The 24,154-nt window shown below is 37.3% G+C and overlaps 1 protein-coding gene across 2 annotated transcripts in view; it reads left to right on the top strand.

The window, feature by feature from the left end:
- The window catches only part of MYLK (myosin light chain kinase), a gene marked incomplete at its 5' end in the record, with an annotated part of 215,674 nt that overhangs the window by 151,233 nt on the left and 40,287 nt on the right, over positions 1 to 24,154 (top strand). For both annotated transcript variants that reach the window (XM_080620716.1, XM_080620717.1), the window contains 4 exons: positions 2,037 to 2,123; positions 14,330 to 14,380; positions 15,928 to 16,055; positions 19,407 to 19,560. In XM_080620716.1, coding sequence (XP_080476842.1) covers positions 2,037 to 2,123; positions 14,330 to 14,380; positions 15,928 to 16,055; positions 19,407 to 19,560 — 420 coding nt within the window. The remainder of the gene's footprint in view (positions 1 to 2,036; positions 2,124 to 14,329; positions 14,381 to 15,927; positions 16,056 to 19,406; positions 19,561 to 24,154) is intronic.

Here is a 24,154-nt window from a genome sequence, read left to right as displayed (position 1 = left end):
AAAATTTGTTTCTGATCTGTATTCATTCTTTAAGAGCCTATAAGAATTCAGTGTGTGAGCCTGGGTACCAGTCTGCCTCAGGACTGTGTATGACACAGAGCAAAAATAAACAAATTAGCAAGTCAACCACCCTTGTATGTCATAGTCTTAAAAATGAATAATTTGCTTATTATTCATTACCCATTTTCAGCTTCAGTCATGCTGATGACACTGTCGTCTTCTTGGCCTTGGGCAAATATTTTGTCATTAGGGTGAGAGCACAGACTCAAAACTGACATGGACTTTACGTTACTTAAAGGAATTTAAGTAACCAGATGAGCTTATTATCAGCTCACCTTCTGGTGAGCTCATCCATGAATACTCTGATACTTTACATTGTGACTGAAAAGAACACATAAGTAAACAACAAGCCCAATAATATAGATCTTGGGTACTAAGCCTTCACAACTGTGTTACAGATCTGGTAGGAAGTCTAAAAAAGAAAACTTGTTTTCCTAATGTAGCATGACACAAGGTAAGAATATAATCCTGTAAATCCATCAGTAAGAGTCAGTCTTCATGTAGCTGGAAAAGGAATTAATTATACATATAATTACTGCTCATGTAATGTTGGACACCAGAATGACCACATTCCTTACTTTGATATTGGCTGCCTCATGAGTCTCTTCCAATTCTTACTGGCATGCTGCTTTGTACAGATGAGAAGAATGGCACCACAGCAAACTCCAGCTATTCAGGAGAGATGACATTTGATATCCCACATCTGTGACTGGCAGAGGGGATGACTGTAATTTTTAAATCAGAACTGTGATCTAAAACAACAAATAAAATTGCTCCTTCTACGCAGTATGATGTCAGCACCTTAGAGCCTAATTTTCAGACTCAACAAGTAACCATAAATATTATATTCCCTTTGGTCCCATAGACTCAAATCAGATTAATGTTTGACTTCCATTGTCAAACTAGTTCATGGACAAATCTGTAGAATCTGAGTGTCTGAACTCAGATCTAGCACAGCCTTTGCTCTGAATTACTTCAGAATCTAGAAAATTCTGTCTTTCCTTATTAACTTTTTAGGAAACTTAGATGAACTTTCACATTCTGGAAACTAGAAGTAGGTGACTGTGAAATAGGTGGTTACATGACATTTATATTATCTTTTCTCTGAAAGCTGAATATTTGAAAGCTATAAGTTAATACAGCTATTGCTGAGATCATAATTCAAATCTGAGAACTTTCTTCCAAAGATAAATGTCAGGATCAAATAATCTAACAAGTAGAGCTCATTAGGATTTGCATTATATGACATGCTCAACCTGAGAAAACCTTACTGTAGAAAAAGTGGTACCTTCTAGTTGTATGTGTCTATGACATATAGGATACAGATGGAAGAGAGCCTGTATTGTCTCTTAGATGTCAGGGTGCCTGCAGTACTGAGTAGTTTCTGGATATGAGCTGTGCAATCTTGAGAATAATGAAATCCATTAAACTTGAGTCCTGTGGTGTCCCTTGTGCCATTTTTATTTTGAATGAACCAATGCATAATGAAATCTTCTTGGAAAGATTTAAACATACAGAGGAAATGCTACTTCTCAAAATTTGTTCATCTATATAGATCATACAGACAGTGGAACAGAAGCATGACATGGCACGAGATTCTTTTGGATGAAATGATGCTTCAAATATGCCTTTGTTTCCCTTTTCCATGCACTGCCTAAAGCAGCACATTAAAAAAACACATTTTTCTTTGTTCTATTCAGTTAAAATACACCTATCACCTTAGATGATGCCTTGTAGAGTTGCTTTCTCAGTGCTGCTGCTTTCATAGAGGACTTCTCCCTCTCTTCTCCCTCTTCCTTTTAGAATGTGATATTCTCCAGCAAGTCTGTGCACAAAATCTTTCTTAAAAGACAAAAGACAACAATTTCCTCTAACTTTGCAGAAAGACCCCAAACAATCTAATGTTAATAGACAGGGGTTTTTTTGTTATTGATTTTTAAATAAGATTTGTATTTTGTTATTTGTTTTGATTGCAGATGCCTCATCCACAAAGACCTCAAAGCCTATTGAGAAGAAGACCAAGAAGCCGAAGACCACACTTCCTCCTGTGCTGCCAACAGAGAGTAAGTAACAGTGATTTCGACTGCGTCCTTTACAGTGGAAACAAAAGAGTGCTTTGGGATTCTGTTGGTCATTCCCTTCTGTTTACAGGCATAGTATCAGAAGCTTGTGCTCTTTCTTTGACTCTTGCACATAAGTCATGTGAAATGAGTCTTTGCCTTGTGGGGATTAGAAGTGCTGGAACTGAGTTCACACCTAGACTGTTCTATTCTCAGTTTTCCATAATAGTGCAATAAACTTATGACACAGATTTATTTTTGGATGCCTCCCAAACAGCATAGAAATTCTTGAGTAGTTTTCTTCAAGTCATGTTGTGTTACCTGTAGATAAGATACTGTCTTACCACGGTAGGCAAGATATCTTGACTGAAATGTCCAGTAGCTTAATCTGTCTTTTTTAACATGACCAAGGGGGGTGGTTTGCTGAATTTTATATTCCTTGTTTTAAATGCTTTACATGCTTTGCTTTTAATGTTTTCTGAAATAACAAATCAGCTATAAATTCCCATGTTTGCTACTCTGCATACATGCATTTGATTAAGAGGAATCTTTAAATGGTAAAGTCAGCACAATAATGTCTGTTTAGAAATTCCTAATACCACTTTTGAAATTAAGTGTCCATGGGATGCAAATATCTTTTAAGACAAACACTGGACTTCGAGGTTTTCTGTCTAAGATGTATATCATGTAAGTTCCTAAAAAAGATGTGAAGACATGAAAGGCAATTCTAATGGAATCAAGAAATATTTTATCCGGTTCTCTTAAAAAAAATCAAAACCAAACCAAACAAAACCACAAACAAAAACCCACCAGAACCCAAAGCCAAACAAACAAAAGACAAACCCAACCATCCCACCCCCCCAATCCCCCCCAAAAAAACAACCCCCCAAAAAAACCCCAACCTATAATCTGATTTTCCAGCATGGAATATTTTCACCTACTTTCAGCAGGACCCAGTGCAGTTTTGTACTGATTGATGAGCACAGCTAATGATGTATCTGGAACTGTTGACTTACACAGAGCTATGCCCTGAGCTACAGCTATTTCTGAGTTGCTGGCTGAATATTATAAGTTTCCCTCCAGCCAATCATTTGGGGGTGTGGAGGGTCACATCAACATACTCCACCTTTGCACCTGAGCTTCAAATGCTGTAAATAATAGCAATTAAGAGCAATCATTTTGTTCTTGAACATCAATAGAATGTTATAAAGCCGTTTAAAGCTCCACTGGATAGCGTTTTGAATAGTGTTTTCTATGCAGACAAATGCATATATTTCCTCTGATTCTCCCAACAGTATTATCAATCCCAGGAGAAACTGTGAGTTGGGAACTAAATTTAAACCTGCAGATATATTACCTGATCCGCATCCTGCAGTAACCACTGCTTGCTGTTGATTTTAGTGAAAATCCGCTATCAGGAGCAAAAGAGAAGCTAGCAGCTCTGGCTTAAGAAATGACTGGGGAACGAACATTAACATAATGGTGAATGGTTTTCTTAAGGTTGCCTCATTGCATATTATATCAGTGTTTAAAGTTCTTTAACTTCTCATAAGTTTTGTTTTCAAAATACCTTTTAAACCTCTTGCATTTTGCACTGAAAACATCAAGGTAAACAGAGAGAATGTTAGGAATCTGGGCTTTGGAATAGTTTTTTGAAAACTTGGGAAATACATATTTAACTTTAAAGGATTTGGCTGCAGAGATTCCACAGGCAGTTTTGAACATCTCAGCCTGTCTCTGAGGACTGTAGGTATTCGTCTGCCTGAAATGAGTGTTATATTTGTATGTTTGTCAAGGGCAAAATATAAAAAACTGATCAACTTCACAGTTTCAATTTAAACTAAAATCCGTTTTGGATGTAGAGATTTTTAAGTTCCTTTCCTGAAAGGGAATGGGCTTAACAAGACACAGATTTGTGCATCTTACTGTATTTCTCTTGAAAAGAAGGTTAATAAAGAATAACTATGAATTAAGATGTCCCAATCTAATAAGGAGATGAATTTTTACTCTGATCTTTTCCAGTCTTTGTTGCCGCATTAACTAACCAACAGTCTTAGTGGCAAGTAGAGTGTGAGGGATGATGCTGAAAAAGTAGATGACAAAAATTTCTATTATTCCCACTGAATAAATTATGAATTTTGTATAGTGAATTCAATTACAACAGAAGGCGTTGTACTGTATGGGGTACTGAAGCTATGTATTCTCTGTCATTTTAAGAAATACTTCTCAGGGGAAAAAAAAATTGTATTTTTCTTTTTGTGTAAGAAAATGCAAGTCAAATTTCATGGTTAGCAGCTATGTCAACCTTGTCTTCCTTCAAATAAATTGTAAGTGATACTTGGTTTTTTGCTCTAGTAGAAATCTTCAGGAAAGTAATTAACTTTTACTTCCTGAAAGCAAAGATTGATACATTTCTCTTTGTGAAAGAGAATGAATGTTGTCACTATGCTAATCTATAGAATTTATCTCACTGTGAGAATAGTTGCTGACCCAGATCATTTGACTGCTCATTTTGACATTATTTTACTACTGGAAGCTTGGGTTTTTTAAGCTGCAGAAATACAACAGTAAGTAAAATTTCAGGCATTACCTCTTTTGAAATAAATTACATTCTAGACCCTGGTTTAGAATAAGCATTTATTCTCAGAAAAACATCTATAAAGGCAGCTTTGTAGCATTCAATAATTAACAATATCTCTGAATGGATGCGTTCAGTGTTTATATGCAGAAAGATTGCTCCCATGGTAACAAATTAGGAAAATTATGATACTTGGTTTTGCTTACAATTAATATTGTGTCACCAGAATTTAGTAATAATTACAGCTCTGTAATGATAAACAGAACAAATAATAAAGTTTCTAAGAATAACAAACAGATCCATCTTTGAATCAGATTGAAATCAATCCTAAAGAAGCATGGAGGAGGGACACCTCCTTTTTAAATGTTAGAATTGGTCCACTCTTCACTGACTGTACTGACTTAAGCTTTGTCACTTGTTTCTTTGCTAGGTGGATGTGAAATGATACTGAGTTAGAATAGTGAAGTGTTATGTTTCTTTTCCACAGATATGAGAGATTAGCAGAGGCAGTGGAGAATTAGAACCTTTCATTATTTACCATACTGCATACTCCATGCTATGCTAGAACAACCAGTGTATAATATAAGGATCTTCTAGTTTGATATAACCCTGCAGCAGAAGTACTAAGCCAAAAACTCTCACCACTTGAACATTTCTCTAGAGAGCTTTGAAAGCATCTGCTGCAAAGGAATTTGAGCACCCAATACCCATTGATACTAGAACTTACTTCAAATTAGGCTTAAAGGGAATTGCTTATTTCAATTACCAAATCTGCAAAATCTTCAGTGCCTATTAAAAAATCTTTCTGTTCCAACAGAATGAGGAAAAATCAAAGTGCTGCTTGAGATTTCTAAGCGTAAACAATTATTTGAAGGTTCATAAATTAATATTCTCTTTTTGAAAACATCTATTACTTCTCCACAATCCCTAATATTTTGTTCTTCTTAATGTGTCTGAAGCTGAGGACCAAACCAGCAGTTATACATACCTGGAGTAATTAGCCCAAGATCAGGCACTTTCATTTGCAGATCTAGAACCCAACTTTCTTGATCCTCAGCTTCATTATTAGTTTGTATGCAATATCCCAAATACTATAATTTTTTTTTAACTGACATCCCAAAAATTTACATAAACCATGAGTTTTCCAGATTTTTTTTTTCATTTTTTTTCCAAGATTTGCAGAGGAAAAAGGCATATTGCAGCAATTAGATGCTATTTTTTAAACTTCACCACAGCTGAGCTGTGCAACATAACTTTACTAGAGTAGGAAGAAACTGTATCCTCTTCATTGCTACTGAGAAAAGAATTTGCTTTAAGGCTTTAGAAAATAACCCTCCTAAATCTAAGCATTGTTTTAAAGGGTTTGGGAAGAAATGCCACTGCTTTTTGTAGTGCTAATTCACTGCACTACTTCCAGTAAATATTAAGAAACAGCAACTATCACCTATCATAAAAAGTGGTATGAAAACCTAACAGGATATCCTAGATTCCCTCATCTGAGTAACACTTGTTAAATCCACTGTTCTCATATCCAAATCACATACATTGAAGGGATGACACAGCACAGAATTTGATTGCTCAAATAGAAGCTCTTCTGCTCTGTTAAAATTCAGTTACATCAAAGAAAACAACTTCTTCCATACATCTTCAAGTAAAAGAGCCCAAAATGCATTATTAGCAGTATTTGGTAGCTTGCTGATATAAATCTTCTATATCTGCTACTATATAAAATGTTTTATTTCATATCAAACACATCAAGTTAGTAACAATGCATTCTTTTGCTGACAGTGTTAATAAAATGTCACAACTGACACTTTCCAGATCAAATCCTCTGGAAGGCTGCTCTGTTAGCTTCCCAGATCTGATTTCTCAACATTACTGGTACTTGAATGGAAAGCTAAGCAGTGGCATCTCTGAACAGTGTGTCATAAAAGTAAATATGTCAGAGAGAACTCCTTATCATGTCATATATATTCTTTTCCATGGGGGAGGAAGGGGGAAAATTCCAAGCATTTTAATTACCATGGAAAAATTGTGATTCAGTGGCCAAATGATTAGCACGCAGTTCTGTTATTTACTCTTAAATAAACAATCTTGTCAGAGGATCCAAGTCTGCAACCACCATTTTAAGAAAATGTCATTAAAACATTGAACTTGATGTATCTAGTTTAGATAATATATAACTAAATTAGTAAACACTTAAAGTACCTAAAGTATTTTGTTTTCCATTCTACCAATATAATACAAAACATGGCACTGATTAATATACAATGTTACAAAATCTTCATTTCGTGTCAGATAGTTTTGTCCTCAGTATAAAACTTGCCACTTTCTACAGGAAGAACTCAGTTACTAAGGAAGTAATTGATCAAGTCAGAGATGTTCTTTTAATTGCAGAAATAAGAGCACTGTGTAGCAGCTGTGATCTGGTGATTGTTGTTGTCCCTGGGACTCTTTGGTCCCTGGGATACTCTGAGATGCTTTTGAGGGTCAATGAGGCTATTCAGTTTTCTCAATCCCATTCATTTCCCAGAAGATTCATGCTGCTCTACAGACTGTTGCAAGAAGAACCAAGACATCTGCACAGTGAGCGCAAGTACTTAGTGTGTTAGAACAATATGAATCACATTGTCAGGGAAGCCCCTGACCAAACTTTTTCAAGGAAAAAAGAATATCTTCTTTTCTAATAGAAACTGAACACTCCTCTCTTGGTATATAGAAATAAAATTGCCACGGGCTATTTTTAAGACCTACAGATGATTTCTCTGTAACTGAATAATGAAAGGTGCTGACTTCATCAGGATTGGAGTCCAAGGGTAAATAAGTGTGGCACAATGCTTAACAACCAAGTTATGCTAAAGTAAAAAGGCAATATAAGGTTTAACTTGGTGACTCTGAAGGCTGGTCGCCTCCACAGATTCAGTTACTGTACATACAAAAAGAGCAATGGAGAAACACTAATTTGTTGGGTAAATCACCTCTCCTTAATGCCCAGTTCAGCACTGTTTAGCTAATGCTGGGTATGCATTTTGGATCTCTGCCAAGTTACTTTACAGCTCACACCATACTGACATTTTCTGAGATACTGCTGGCACAGAACAGTATTTTCCATGTGTTTTTCATACAGTCCATCCTACATATCTCTGTGTTGACAGAAGAAGACAGAAATATTTATTGACTGTCTCATGCAGTGAAAAATGAACACAGGTTTTGCAACATGACCTTGAACTGAAGAAGTGCCATGTACTATTAATTCCTAGGTAAGCTATTGACTAGAAATTGCAGATGGGGGGGCATGTAATAGAAACATTGACCAAAGTTTCTTCTGTATAAATTAGGGACCTAAATCCATTGGCTTAATTAATGTGCAAAAGCACATGACACCTAGTTTTTTTCACTGAAATCATTTGGAGCTCCTGAATGTTCAAATGACCTGACAGTATTTTCCTGCAAAACAGACAGGGTAACAGGCTAGTAGCCTAGTTTAGATTCCTGTTCCTACACACCCAAGTGCAGCATTTTGGCATCTAATTGTAGATATTCTTGCAGGACATGAGAAACATTAAAATTAAATATATATTTAAGAAACTAGCATTGTTGTCTTGCTCCCACCAGAGCTTTTAGTGGAATTCATGTGACCTGGGTTGTTTGTAAGCTCTGTTTGATACCGGATCTCTTCTGCCCTGCTCAAATTTTCCTTTAATTGCAGGAATTGCTCAAGCATTGTGCTTCTAAACTGCTGTGGAATTGTTTCTTCCTCCAGCTGAGCTGTTTTCAAATACTGAGTTACTTTCAGGGTACTATATTGCATTAGTGAAGCTCTGAGTGTGCTAGTATATGCTAGCTCTCTCTTAACTGGAATGCTAGAGTGAGTATTTCCTGGATTTTTATATTTATTTTGAGAAGGAGGTAGATGGATTTTTTTTTTTCAATTAGAGGACAATCTCTGCATGATTTAGAAACTAAATATGGGATGTTGCAACAAAATAACAGTTGTTTTTAATAAAAAAAAATAAAAGCTATTAAAAACTGTTCTGAAACACGCAAACTCAAATAACTGACTTGTATGGCATTTAGTTTTCTAATTTCTGCATGTCATCAAATTTAAACCAGAGTTGCTTTCTATTTTATTGTATTTAAAAACAAACAGTTATTTGGAAACAGTAAGAGGAATTTGCTCTTTTAGAAGCTGTTTAACCTTTCACACCTTGACGAAGTTTTCAAGCTACTGGTGTGAGTGCATTGTGGCTGTCATTTTTCTCTGTAGCAATTAGCATAGGTTCACAAATGTATGAATATATTGGTAAGTAATGATGTGTTGTCTTTTTCTACTACAATTGTAGCCATCATCTTTCTCCTACTTCATCTTGTCTGTGCTGAGTAATACTTGTAATAAGTTTTTGTATCATCAAGAAAGTTTGTGACAGAAGCAAGATAGAACTGAATAATCTGTTGCCTTGCCCACAAGGCCAAGTGTTTTATTTCTTCTGTACTTCAAGTTGTCAGCCATTCCATGCTTCCTAGCATAGCAGTGAGTAGTGAAGCTTTACAGACAGCAGTCACCTTTGATTCAGACCCTGATATTTACCCCCAGAAAGGTCTGAAGGAGGTTACACTGTGATGTGGGAGAAAGAGAACTCATACTGCCAAATCCCACACTTCTGAAGCATTCAAGTGGGATGTGGAAGAGGGAGCAGAGGCTTGAACCTGGGTTTTCCATCTGCTGTATAAATAGCCTGGTTACCATGATATCTGACACAATACAGCCATGATTTTTTTTTTTTTTTTTTTTTTCAGTTTTTCTTAAAGGGAATTCTGAAAAAAAAAAAGAAAAAATGCAAAAACAAACAAACAAACAAACAAAAAAACAAACAAACAAAAAAAACCAAACAAAAACCACAAAACCCCAACAATTTAGTTTCTCTCAGAAGATGAAATCTTGAAAAGAGGGGAAAACAGTTTCCTATGTGACCATAGTATTAGAGTATGTCATTAGCCCTTTTCCTATCCTGAGCTAAAATGAGGTTGTTCCACAAGCAGACTGTTTACTTGTACTTATTAGAGTAAATAAACAGGTGCTAAAATCTATCACTAAAGAAAACATGCACATAATTTTTAGCAAAGAAGACAGTAGGAATTATGGACTGTTTGGCAATGCTATCTTGAGTACACAATGTTTTTTTCAGACTGTAAGAGTTTTACTTCATGCTTTATGAAAGCAAGTTGTGCAGACAGCAATTTCAGGGAAGGGCTATGCCTATTTTTAGCAAAATTCCAAAAAAGGGAAGCAAAAAAGAAAGACAGAGGTTTCTGAACATATCTGCTCTCACAAATTCACCATCAGGGCAAAGAACAGCACAACCAAACGTCCCCCAGCTATCAGCCTGTATGGGATCTTTCCCTTTTTTAGCTTTTATGCCCCATCCAGACATAAGTTCTCTAAGAGGCAAACCTGCCTATAAAGTTACGTAAATACCAGCCTTGTAATGTTTACATTAGGTTGTTTCTAGAAGGCAGATTCGTTTAAGGAGGGAATATTATGTCCTTTTTCTTCCAGGCTGGTTTTCAGCTTCAGCCTGTTTCACTGCAAATATCGAAAGAGAGACAAACAGTCTTTTTTTTTTTTTTTTTTTTTTTTTTTTTCCCCCCAAAAAAAAAAAAAAAAAAAAAAAAAAAGCAGCAGAGGCAGACTTGAACCAACATTTCCAAGAGGCTCAAATATTTTAATGAAAACAATCATTTGGCCTTGTCGACTTTGGGTAATCTTATTAGACTCTTTTTTTTCACTAGCTGTCTCCAGCAGGTTTTGAAACTAAAGTTGTATTTCAAAAAGATGCATGAGATGAGCTGGTATTCTTAAGGAAGAGGTAAGAGCAGTGGAGTGTACACTGTTAGCCAAAGAAGTTAGCTTCACAGACCTTGTCCTCATCCCCTTCCACACTGCCCCTGCCTTTCATTTCTGCTCGGGGCTATTTGTGTCTGCAAAACAGGATATTCAGCCAGACTTTCCAGCAACCCTTTGAAACCTGCATGGTTTGATGAAGTCCAGTGGCAATCTGGATATACTCAGTTAAGTGAATGTAATGTCCTGCTGCGTAAAAACTAAAAATTAAACAAAAATTTTGTATTTACATATAAAAAGTAGTACCCTTGCTGAATGAGCTGATGGTTCTTTGCTTTCTGCTATGGCAATCTTTATTGAAGTGAAACCCTTAACTATCTTAAGCATAGCCCTTTGTTTTATTCTAGGGCTAGGAAGGTAAAGGTAATAACCTGGTGGTTCCCTATACATCCTAGTCTGTATAGAAACATTGTTCTCTAACAGTGGTGAATTGAACATCACTAACTGTAGTTGTGAATGAACGAACTATGTTCTTGGGGTCCCTTCTGCAATGAACTAAGAGTGGCTGATTGTAGGCAAAGGGAGAGAGGTATCTGAGTATACAGCTATCCATTCTGTGCATGTGCTGTGCAAAGGCAGAGAATGACATGGTCAGCCAGCAATAAAAAAAAATAAATCTTGGGATATTTAATTAGTCACAGGGAAACACGAATATTTCTGAAAAATAGCAATAGTATCTGCAACCCAAGATGGCACTTGACAAATGGTGGGGTTTCCCCATTGTTGGTGCTCTTTGTTCATATTAGGCTTACTGGAGTGTGGAAGTAATCAAATCTATGTAATTGCTTTAGCTTGTATTAAAAGCCATTACAGGTCTGAGGAGATACCCAGCAGCTATTTTGTTCTCAGTTTAGAGAAGAGCACAGAATCTGATGTCATATACAGCCTGCACACACACAAAAATGTTTACATGTTTTTAAATCATATAACTGAGTTAATTTGCATCTAATGAGCAACTAATGGATGATTTCCATTAATAGGGATATTTAACAGCAGATGATAGGCCAAACTCTAGAGAGCTTCCAGCTGGCATCTGAATAACTAGTTTCATCCACATAACTGTGACTACAGCTTGAAACAAGAGTTTCTGCTCAAGGCATAACCATACAATGACAAAGAGGAAAGCTGCTTTGAAAACACTACTTACTGCTTTTGCTCATACACCTTGTGCAGGAAGGAGGATCTGGAAGTATATTTGTAGTCAATAACTACAAATATCTAGGGTACAAGTCACTCTGTTGGTGGCCTGAAAAGTAAGGGGTCCCTTTAATGAGCAGTAGTGCTCATTGAAGGCCTTCATTTAAACAGGGTTAAGCTCACATGGAAAATGTGGCAGGACATAGCTCATGTCCTGGTGGTCCACTTATACCAGGATAAACACCTCACAAGTACTAATCTGAACAATTAATTCTGTTACACTGACAGTTATTGAAGAAAGGCTTCTTTGGGAGATATCCAACTTTTCTTTTTTGAGGTAATCCTGTCCCTCTGCTCTCGTGAGACCTCACTTGGAGTATTGTGTGCAGTTCTGGTGTCTTCAACATAAAAAGGACATGGAACTGTTGGAACAAGTCCAGAGGAGGGCCACGAGGATGATCAGGGGACTGGAGCACCTCCCGTATGGAGACAGGCTGAGAAAGTTGGGGCTGTTCAGCCTGGAGAAGAGAAGGCTGCGTGGAGACCTCATAGCAGCCTTCCAGTATCTGAAGGGGGCCTACAAGGATGCTGGAGAGGGACTCTTCATTAGGGACTGTAGTGATAGGACAAGGGGGAATGGGTTCAAACTTAAACAGGGAAAGTTTAGGTTAGATATAAGGAAAAGTCCTTTACTGTAAGGGTGGTGAGGCACTGGAATGGGTTGCCCAAGGAAGCTGTGAAAGCTCCCTCCCTGGCAGTGTTCAAGGCCAAGTTGGACAGAGCCTTGGGTGACATGGTTTAGTGTGAGGTGTCCCTGCCTATGGGAGGGGGGTTGGAACTAGATGATCTTAAGGTCCTTTCCAACCGTAACTATTCTATGATTCTATGATTCTAAGATACTATGACTTAACTGTAAGTACGGCAAGACTATCCTACCTCTCCATTATCATGTTTCTGGTGCCTACAAGCTCAGTGAAGACTGAGCATATGAAAGTCAACCATACTTTGAGAAACAATCACTATGAAATGAAAGTGTATAAAAGAGAAAGTGGCAATTTTTTTTTCTATATTCACTGCATAGTGAAACATTCTCTGGAATGAACTGAAGAAACACTGGTGTTGACACCTAAACCATTACATATTTCTTAAAGCATTTCGTCTTTTAACAACCCATAAGCACATTGCTTACTATTATCTCCAGTTACTCTAGAACATAAAGTCAATCTTCACATCTGTTTGTTGCTTGAGCTATAATATTACACTCCCACAGTGGCTTCACAATTCATCACTCTTTATTCATGGGATATCAGGTGATTTGTTCCCTGGGCATCATGCACAGTTTGTAGTTTGCTATAACAAAGGGGGTTAAAATAAAAGACTCATTTTATTGGTTTGGTAGATTTGGGAAGGTTTTTTGTTGCTCAGTGTTTTGCTACTTTAAAATAATTTAAGTAAACAACCAAAAAATTCCAACCTTTTGAGATTGTTATGGCTAACACTAAGCACCTATGTGCCTAGATAGTCAAAACACTTAGCAGATACTGCTTCTGTTGGACCCAATAACATCTTAAAAGCCAGGCTACTTCAATCAAGCTGCCTACTTGAGCATAAGAAAATAACAAATGTCCTTTCACAGAAGAGGCCATCCTCTCACAAGAATGCTCAGGACAGCAGACAAAAAGAGAGTGCTCTAAAAGAAATGAGCCCCTCCGTTTCTGGAATTCAGTGGTTTGAAGGCATCAAGACTGTTATTTTTAATGGCTACCACTACACATAACTCCTATGAATTTCTCCTTTTGAACCTGTTTATGTTTCAGTCTTGCAAAACATCAGTTCTCTGTGAATACAGATTGTGTATGCTCTTTTTAAAAACACTTCTTTTGTTTCTTTTATGCCTACTGCATGGTAATTTAATTGGGTGGCCTCTAGTTCTTGTTTGTGAAAAATAGTAGCCATTTTCTACCTACCTGTCTTCTCCACTCTCTTTCTACTTATCATTCACAATTTATAGAACATTGTCTTCCCAAAATTTATGTGCCCAGATTGCAAATTCTGGGCAGTATTTTCTGATGCCATGACGCTTTGTTTAGTGAAGAAAAAAGCTGGTGAGGCAGAGGAGAGTATTTACTGCCTGTGTATCACTGTTTCTTTGCTAGCTCACAAGCAGTGTAAGAAACAGCGTGTGGCATTAACTAGCCTAGATTTAGCTGAGCTCATTCAGCATTGTTTATGCTGGAAATCTGAGCAGAAATTCAGTATGAGATGGATCTTGGCCTAGTGTTTTCACTCCAGTTAAACTGCTGCAAGAAACGGAGTATGACAGATTATGGGAGATGGGTAGCAGAATTCTTTGGTTCTTTTAAAAACTCCAGCTTCAACTGTGAATATTCTGAGGATCATTCAGGATAATAAAAGTGTTTTAAAAAAGTATTTTTAATCCTTGAGTTTAATATGCTGAAGGAACTTATTATATTTTCATGTACCAACAAAGCATCGCTATGGATGTAAGCTTTGCAGTTCATCTGGTACCTTCCACAACTCACCTTTGAATTAACTTCTTTTATTTATTTATTTATTTATTTATTTTACTAGGTGAAGCAACAGTGAAGAAGAAACCAGCTCCAAAGACTCCTCCAAAAGCAGGTAATTTGTTGCATGTGTCATCCTATGGGAAAAAGTAATAAACCAATACAGTTTTAAAGAACAGACACCACATTTCTAAGTACGGCTGTTTGGCTACTATATTGGTTTGCATAAGTGATTAAATGGTGGATATGCAAAGCCCCTTTTTCACACTTGTTCATAAGGTTACACTGTGCTAAGAATTAAATTATGAGCATGCAAAAGAGTTACCATCAAATAAACTATAGCAAGATCCTACCAAATGTCAGCAGAAGTGTTATGACTCATACCCTTTTCTATATCCACAAGACACCTTAGCCTTCTGTGAAAGAGATTTTTCTACATATCACAGAATGCCACCTCTGCATGAGTAGCTACCACGGAGAAGTTGATAGATTCTACTTTTCGTCGTAACTGGCATTATGGTAACCTGTTCATGTATTTGCACTCTCCTAGGCAAAGCTGTCTGTATTTAAAGTTAACCAGAATGTTCCTCTATGGGAACCTGCTTTTAATATCTTAAAACTTCGTCAGACTTTTTAAACTGCTTTAGTTGCATTGAGCGGAAAAAGAAAGCGCTTTTTTTCTTACCTAGTAGCCCTGTGCTTTGGAGAGAAATGTTACATTTGTCAGTAAGGTCATTCTAATATTAGGGGATACTTTTTCCATTTCTGTCAATATGTCCTCAAATCTGCCCCAATATTTTTTATCGTGCTGCTCTTATTAAGCAACAGAACAGGTTTCACTCTGGAGTTGTCTGGGCTGCAATATTTCTGGCATCCGTTCCTAGTAGCTACCAGGGGTCTGGCACATTTGGCATCACAATCAAGAGTCAGGAAGTAGCACTATTAGCAAAAGAGATGTTCTGCCATCTATTGATTCTTAGGCAGTGAGAGGGAAGAAAAGGAGAAATACCTGATACAGAAATGGAGGAGTATGGGATTGCAAGATTTAAAAGAAGCACGGTAATATACAACCAAAAGGATCTGTCACTGCTCATGGGAAAATTGAGTGTGATGGAAAAAGACGTCAGTTTCCTTCTTTGTCTCTCTAATAGATGTCTCACATGATGTTTACCTTGCTACTGAAGCCAGAATCTTCATAGGCAGGTGTTGAGTCTTAAATTCTCTGAATACTGTTGATGACATTAAGGAGCAGGTTTGCAGACTGCCTCAGCACACACAAATCGGCTGAAGCCATTCTTCAAAAATACAAACTACAAAAGAAAAAAGTTTTCCTGAAAAACCCAACACAAAATTTCACAAGCTGTATATTTGGAATTAGTGGTAGGGTAGGGCAGAACACTTTTGGCTTTTGGATTTCTGTACTTTGGTCTGGCATGAGTAAACTTATGTCAGGTAGCTTGTTACTGTTTCACTACAGTAGAACTAGCAATGTCCACAGAATTGTTTTATTGCAAGCAACAGATAGCTGCTAATCTGGATTTCAAGTGCTACTCTGAAACCACTGAGCTATGTACATGTTTTGAATTTTATGGAAAATAGAAAATACAGTCACTTAAAGAGAGATTTGGGTTTTTTTGTTTGTTTATTTGTTTTTCCCATCAGCTGCTCCTCCTCAGATTACTCAGTTCCCAGAAGACAGAAAAGTCCGTGCAGGTGAATCAGTGGAATTGTTTGCCAAGGTGGTAGGAACAGCACCAATAACTTGCACCTGGATGAAATTCCGTAAGCAGGTAAATTGATTTCTGGCCTGGTTTAACAATCATTGAGAAAGTAGAGCTGGAAAGGAACAGCAGCCCATCTTGTCCATCCGCCTTCCCTGGAAACTTGCAAGGTCAATGTCATTTCTGCCAGATGTTTTCTGCACCTCTGCTGAAAACATTCCAGTGATACAAGTTTCACAACCTCCGTTAGCAACCTATTGCAGTGCTTAAATATCCGTAGTGTTAGAACTGTTTTCCTAATGCCAAACACAAATCTTTCTTGCTACAGTTTAAACCCACTGGTGCTTGTCCCCCCTTATGACAAATTACTCTTCCTTTGAGAAAAGCCTTAGACCATGTAATTAAAGGATAGATTATGTGAAAGATAGTGGATTTCTGAAAAGTAGCTGTCACATGAAACATTTCTGTCCTTGAAAAGTAACCTTTTCTTCATTGTTGTGTGTTCTAAAGTTATGTCAGAGGGGGAAAATGCCGTCTAAGAAGTTTGAATGAAATGTCTTACAATACAAATGTCACTGTGCAAAGCACAGCAACAATTGTGTAGCTGTGGGTGCCCTAACCCCCTAAGTTTAGAGTTCCTTCTACTTGAACTAATTTCCTTGAACTGTGATATATGTGTCTGGAAGGGCAGTTTCTAAAACGAGTTGCTTTAGTGAATAATAAAACCACTTTAAATCAAATAGCCCAATATGCAAGTACAAACTGGAAGACAAAGTGCCATGTTAGGATAGAGCAAATATACTTATGTACTGTAGCTGCTATTCTGTTTATTTTGTTCTGAACTCATTAGGCACTCTATAGAACATAAATAAAAACATCTCCTCCTACAAGTTTAGACTCTAAATCCAGATGCGTCAGCATTTAATTAAAAGAATTCAAAACAGTTTGATAGTGCAAAGGGTATTCTGGAGTCTGTCTTTGCTAACCCCAAATAACCTCTTACTCTAGGAAAAAGAGTGATTTTTCTTGAACTCCTACATTTTCTTATAATTCTGAAGTTTCAAGACTGGAATTAAAAAGTGCTCAACTTATTTCTACCAAAATCAGTCTCAGAAGCTCCAGAAACATTCAGAGCCTATTTTGCTGAGGTCTGTAGTAATATATGGGTAAAAATTAACCCCTCAAAAGTGAGTTTCTGATTTATGCAGAATTCTGAGGGCATTGGTGAATAAAACAATCCTATTTACATAGATTTCAAGGCCATTTTAATATACAAAATCTATGTGATAACAGAAACCAGTACCTTATAATACCCATATCAGATCCACAGTCTGTGATTCTACACCTTTTCTTCCTTTGTAAAATGTTATTTTTACTATCTTTATACTTTCTTCTTTAGTTATTGACTATGAAACAATATAAAGGTTTGCATTAAATGACAGTTTTTAAATGCTTCATTATTGCAGCTGAATCAGATAGAAAAGAACAAACTTCAGGAGGGCTCATAAACACTGTAGGAGGACAAGTGAAAGCAGCAGCCTTTCATTTATTAAATTAAATGGGGAACCAGTTACTATGTACTATGCTGCATCATTATTTTGCTTTTTTTTTTTGCACCAGATCGTTTTATTCTTGGATTTTTCTTTTCTATAAATGTGGTTGATTTCAACTTTGTTCCACTCCCAGTCCTAAAAATGAAAATCACCCAAGTGTTCTTACAATTTTCCTGGGGGTCATTTGTAGTTGTTATTTGATCAGATCCATTAAGTGGTGAGGTGTGATTTCAGCCCTGCCACTGTATTCTGCAGCATGCAGGAGGGACTCATCCTCTCCGTGTTCCTTCCTCACATTCTCTTAGGTTCAGAAGAACCACCAGGGCCTCTCACAGATCTATTCTGTATAAATAAGTTTTGCTTGAGGAAGGGAATGTTTCAAAGTTGTGACCCATACTGTTGTACATGATGGCAGTCCAGTGGAGGGATGCTGGAACTGTGCTCAGCTAAAAAGGGGAAAGCCTTCGAAAAATCTCTGTGTTAGTTGAGCAGCAAAGTCCATTATTTAACATTGCTAATTGTCAGAGCTTCCTAACTGTGATCAGTGATTTTCTTTTAGGAACACAGCAATCCAAATTCCTGTTCCCCACAACCATTGCAAGCCACTGAGTACCCTTCCAGGACTTTCTCTGCATAATGTGGATCTAGCTCTACTAGACTGTTTTGAGGGGTTATTTTTACTATTAGCTTTGACTAATTCCAATAAAGCAAAATATTAAGCCAGTGTAGAATCTCAGAAAAACAAAATATGGGGCAGGGGGAAACAATTTTCAGTATAATTTAAACTGCAATCCTACATAATCCCATTTACTAATTTTCTATTCGAGTTAATGTAGGAGCATCTTTCTTGGGTTACTTTTGGGCATATAGCAATGCATGTGTTCTATCTAAGTTGAGAAGAAAGCAGGGAAAGTCCTGCTCTTAGCCTTATAATTTCTCATTCTCTGAATATATGAGACAAGATAAGGCAAGCAGCCTTCAATTTTAATGAAATTCTGAGAATGAGTTGGAAGAGTCACTTATCTAAGAAGGAAGTGGTGGGAGGAAGAAGGGCATTGACATTGTGTTGGCTGTTTCATAAGAACACAGTGTACAGCTTCTGTAATTGCAGTGTAGCATTATGAGGCTGTTCAATAATCTGTCATGTCTCAAGTTAATATTGATTAAAATCTAAGTCTCCTTAGCCCTTTATGCTATGATAGCTTTGTTTTAATTAAAAACTAGCTATGGTATTCAGCTGAGATTTTGATTTTTGCCTCTCCAGAAAATAAAAATGCTTTAGGAGAGCTAAATTTGCTCTTTGTATGTCTCTCTGCACAGCTATAGCATTACAGCTCCATTTCAGTCTACATCATCTTCACTCATTCAAACCCAAGAAACTGTTACCCTGGTTTATGTGGAAATACAGAATAAGGCTGGTTAAGACAACAGGATTAGTCTCAGCTACAGAAGTTTTGCACATTGGGCCTCTAAAGGGGAACGGCAAATGAATTAGGGTATTTAGAGCTAAACCCTTGTTCCGCTGCGGTCTCTGTAGATACGTGAGAACAAACTTTGTTCTTTTGCCAATTACACAGTTTGCACTTTCAGCTTGTCAAAGAGGAGTTAGAAAGTGAAACTCCTGTTCCTTAGTGGAGTCCCAATAACACCAGTACTCCCTGTTGCCTTTGCAGGAATGGAGCCATTATAATGTTCCATTGCATTTTTTGATGTTTTGTGTTCATTACCAGCTGCACATATTCACTGCTGTAATAGACTTATCTGCAGATAACAGCCAATATAATAACCTTGTATTGTAATTTGAGCTCTTCCAGATATGAAGAAATTTGTCCCATAAAATCTTTTTTTTTTTTTTTAAATTTGGTAGATTGAAGAAAATGAATATATTAAAATTGAGAATGCTGAAAACACCAGCAAGCTAACAATATCATCAACAAAGCAGGAACACTGTGGATGTTACACCCTAGTTGTAGAGAACAAACTTGGCAGCAGACAAGCGCAAGTCAACCTTACAGTTGTTGGTGAGTCCATAATAATGTTTTAGATATATACTTATTCTTCAGACATCACTCTACATTTGCTATATATGATGATATGCAAAAAAATGAATAAAATAGTCAGATAAGTAAAGAAGACTGAAATGAAAAACGAGTACTTTAAAAAATATCTGGACTGGACCTTGTAATAAGGACTACAAGCAAGTTCAGTAGGGCCATATTGTGCTTTATTTGAAAAATTATTAATTACAGATGGAGGAACAAAATAACTCAGACTTAAAAGAAAACCCCAACAGGTCATGTCTCTTGGGGTTGTTTTTGTTAGTTAAGACTTCTTTCTCCCGTTTAATCTTTGCAGCATCCAGATGTTTGCTAGCCTGCAAATTTTAAAACTGTTAGTTCAGGAAGGATTGAGGTGGTTTCTATTGTACTGTAAATTTGAAAACATCCTGTTGCTTGGGGGAGGGAGATTTTATCCTTTTAATTGAAATTCCTACCATTGTCTACTGTTCTATAGTGACAGAAAACAGTGAATAAAGGCACTCTGTTTTAAATATGGAGCCCTTTGTATATGGGCTTTTACACAAATGTATTTCAAAGCTTCAAACAGCCTTGTCAGGTGACACATTCAAGCCACCAAGTTTGTTGTAACAGGCTATGGACAGCTGCAGGTAGTTGTAGACTGGTAGACAGTTGCAGTATGTTTGCAGATAAAACCGTAGCCTAGATGTAGACTTGCTAGCTTGAGTATCAGACAAAATCTAGAGCTGTGACATTTAGCTCTGAAAGGGATAATGAACCCACCTTGGTGTAGATGCACAGCAAATCATTTCCAGGGAAATCTAGGGAAGTTCACAAGCAAAGGGAGTGATTTGGTTAAAACATTAGTCTGCTGGATGGGTCTATTTTTAGGCTCTGTTATCTGCAGCCTGCAGAGGGTATTGACACAAGGCAGGGGAGGGCAGAGCTTGCCCAAACATTTGGATGAATTCTAGTTCAACTAGCAAAGCTGTATCCTGAACACTCACTCAAAACTGTACTGCCTACTCTGCTGTCCTAACAGGTAGGTGGGCTAGTGAGCAAGTAAAAAAATGCAGGAATAATTGCATTTATTATTCCTGACTCCAAAGAAATCAATGGCAAAATACCATTAACCCGAGCTGGACTGGAAATTCATTCCAGCAATCCAGAGAATAACTTACAAAATTTAATGAGCAGAATCACACTTTCAAGTACAATATTCACTGCTAAAGAGTAAATATCCCTCAGTTGCATACTGCTGTACATATTGTTGATAGAGGCCTCCTCATTATTTAAAGAAATTTCTTCATCTAACCTGTGGCTTTTGTTGCAGTTAAAAAATAACTAAAAGAACGTGCATAAATATCAAAGAGATTACAGCAATGTGCCAGAAATTCAAGAATAGAAGAAAATAGAATGAGTATTTTTCATGATGCATAGATAAATTTTACTATCCCTTCCAACAGTGATTGTGCAGGTCAGAAGTACAGCTAGGTTAAAAATGAACACCATGAAAAATCGGGCCTTGAATACTCATCATATGCATTGTTTTGAGTACAGCTTCTGACTCCAAAGCCCCAACACTGCTGATTAGCAGCTACAAGAATGGCAGGAGATTAATCGCTCCTTACATTTCCCTTTTCTGCATTTTTCCTAGGCAACTGCTTCAGTCTGCTAACTGTAGCAGGTTGTTGGGCAAAATGGATGTTTTTAGGCTGAACTAAGCCAACAATTTCTATTATCTTGTCACTGTGTGAACCTTGACTCATTATTATATAAGTCACTGTTTTATACCCTTTGGAGTTAATTGGTTTGAAAGTCTTTGAATTCTATAACCTTATAAAGCGACATCTCAGCCTCCTGCTTTGCTCTTCCATAAGAAATGTGCCAGAGAACAGTGGGATTTCCAGAGATGCTTTTGGGAGAGTTGGGTGAAGAATCCTTACAATGTACTAGAGTTTACCGTGTGTTTTGGCTGATGACAAGCTGTCTGTTTCCAACAAAAAAGAATAAATTCCCTCTTGTAAAATTGCCAAGATCTTCAGTGAGACATCTCGCTGACGTCAGCACTGCCAAACGCATGACAAAGCCTCAAGATTCCTAGTTTGCTATACATGCATGTTAAGGCCAGATTCTTCCATCTGGGTACTCAAAAATATGGGAAAAGGGAGAAAAATGCCTTCTTTCTAGGGAGTGGGTTAGAACTGCACCACTGAGATAAAAATCCTTCACCCTGTTTGCACCTTTAAAGGTGTTAAATATTCATGAGAGTTGGAAGGTACTTTTCTCCAAAGCCTGCTCCAGTCAAAATAGGGAAGCTATGCTACTCTGAATCTGCAAAATGTGAGACTTCTCAGTCTACTGAAACTCATCCTTAGTCCTGAATTCTCACCTGTCCATCCTTTCTGTTCCATTCAAAGTACTGGGAATTAATTTGCCCTCCCTGCCCTGACCCCACATTCATAGCAAGCATTTGTGACCTAGAGCTATGTTTCAGCTAATGGAGCTGTCTGCTTTGAATTTTAGCAAGTCAAAAACATTTGTTAAAGTTAAAACAATATGGAAATAAGCATTTCTTTTATTGTTACCTCTTACAACCATGTGGGTTACAAAGTCTTCATGTTGATGTGCAAGCTTCTCATGTGAAAAACTCCAATAAGGATTTCCCAAAATAAATCTGAACTGTAACACATGCCAGGGAGCAGGTTGCCCAGAAAAATTGTGTAGTCTCCATCCTTGGAGGCATTCAAGTTCACACTGGATAAACATCTGAACAGTCTGACCTTACAGCTGATCCTGCTTCTGGCAGAAGGTCTGAAGGCCTTCCTGAGGAGATTCAAGACCATCCATTTTGCTTTTATACGTTTGGTTGTCAAAGACCTTTCTTCATAAAAAATGACATTATTGACTTAACCTCCAACCAGAGGACAAAGGACTGAGCTTATCAGCCAGGATTTAAATCAGAAATGATCCCGCTGTGATTTAAACCCCAAGTCTTAGACTGTAATCTATAGCTGGGGGAAAAAAGCTACCTAAAAAATCCTGTGAATTTAGCTCCTAAAGTCTTAAGTTTAACTTCTCACACTGTCAGACTTCAACTGCAAACTTAACTGAACTGAGCAGGCGTTCTGACAAAGAGTTTGCGTATGATATGATTTGATGCAGTTTGGGCCATGGGGAAAGATGCTTTTGAAGGAAACCCAACTTTATTCTAAGGACTTCTTTCTTTTGCAATTTTAATGGATATCAATGAAAAAAATGTCCATTACACTCAGCCTCCAGTGGGAGCTGTTTGCAGTGCACACACTGGATACACCGATACAGACATAGTCAGGTTAGAGGAGGCTTGTTAATTGATAGGCAGTGCAGTGTGATGATGAATACACAGCACTGAGCCACAAGGAACAAGTCTTGAGTTTAGCATTGATTTATTGTGTACCTTTGTCTGTACAAGCACTAATAATACTAGGAGACCTGCATAGAAGCAAGACATTCAAGTTAAGCAATGTCATCTTTTAAAGGGTTGACAGATCCCAAAATGTCCATGTTGAGCTCTTCTCTATTGTGTTACAATCAGTTCTCTTAAATACGCAATTTCATTAGTGATATCTCTAGGGAGATTTTGCAACATGTTTCTGCTCCAAAACCAAAATGGCTTGATGTGAGACTTAGCTAATGATTTACAGCAGACACTATGTCACATTAAAGTGGACTTCTCTTGCCAAAGCTATATTAAATGAGCCAGTGATAAGCATAGGGTAAGATAGGACTGATTTAGGCAAGGTAGTTCCTTCACTCTACAGTGATAGCAAGGAATATTCATTATTTTCATGCCATTTATTGGATGAATATGGATAAATTTATCAAACTTACAGTTCTGAACATATTAGCTATGTAACAGGATTAGCCCAATCTGTAACCACTTAGAAAAAGGAACTTGGTTTTCATACTGGCTAAAGCTGGGTACTATGACAAAGAGTCAAAAGAATAATGGAGTATTCAACAAGAATTTGGCACTAGAGAATTCGTCTGTTCTACAGCTATGCCATGAGCTTCCTTCATGATTTTGGGCAAACTGCTTCATGTTTCCATGCCTAGTATACAGGGGGTTTCTGATGATCAGTGTTTGGTGAGTACTTTGGATATTACTGATATCTTTTACTTTTTTAAATAAAGGAGCAAAACCACATGTACCACCTACCTGGGGGCTTATTTTGACCCAGCTTGTTTGTTGCTTCTGAATCCTTTAGATTTGTATTGTTCTTGGTGTGGTAATATATTAAAAAAAACCAAAACATGGCGATTAGTGAGCTCTGTGGTAGTTACATGCAGAAGAATGACAGCAACGTCATTGTACCCTGAGAGTCCTAAAGATAATTGTTACAGTGGTTTTATTACTCTAAACATTTGTGCACGTACTGCATGCTGCATCCTTATGCACTATTGGAAAGTGATAAACCAAGTACTTAAAGACACATGTATAAGCGCATTGCATATACCGTCATGCAAGTCATAGAACATGAATTCACTAAGTAATGCCTGCTCCTCTGCATGAGGTTACTAGTCCGCATTTGAGTTGGGACGGAGAAGTTACTTT

The sequence above is a fragment of the Psittacula echo genome, assembly GCF_963264785.1.
Source record: "Psittacula echo genome assembly, chromosome: 6".
Classification (NCBI taxonomy): Eukaryota; Metazoa; Chordata; class Aves; order Psittaciformes; family Psittacidae; genus Psittacula; species Psittacula echo.
Note: the sequence above shows the minus strand (reverse complement) of the source record. Positions and strands in the feature narration are given on the sequence as shown.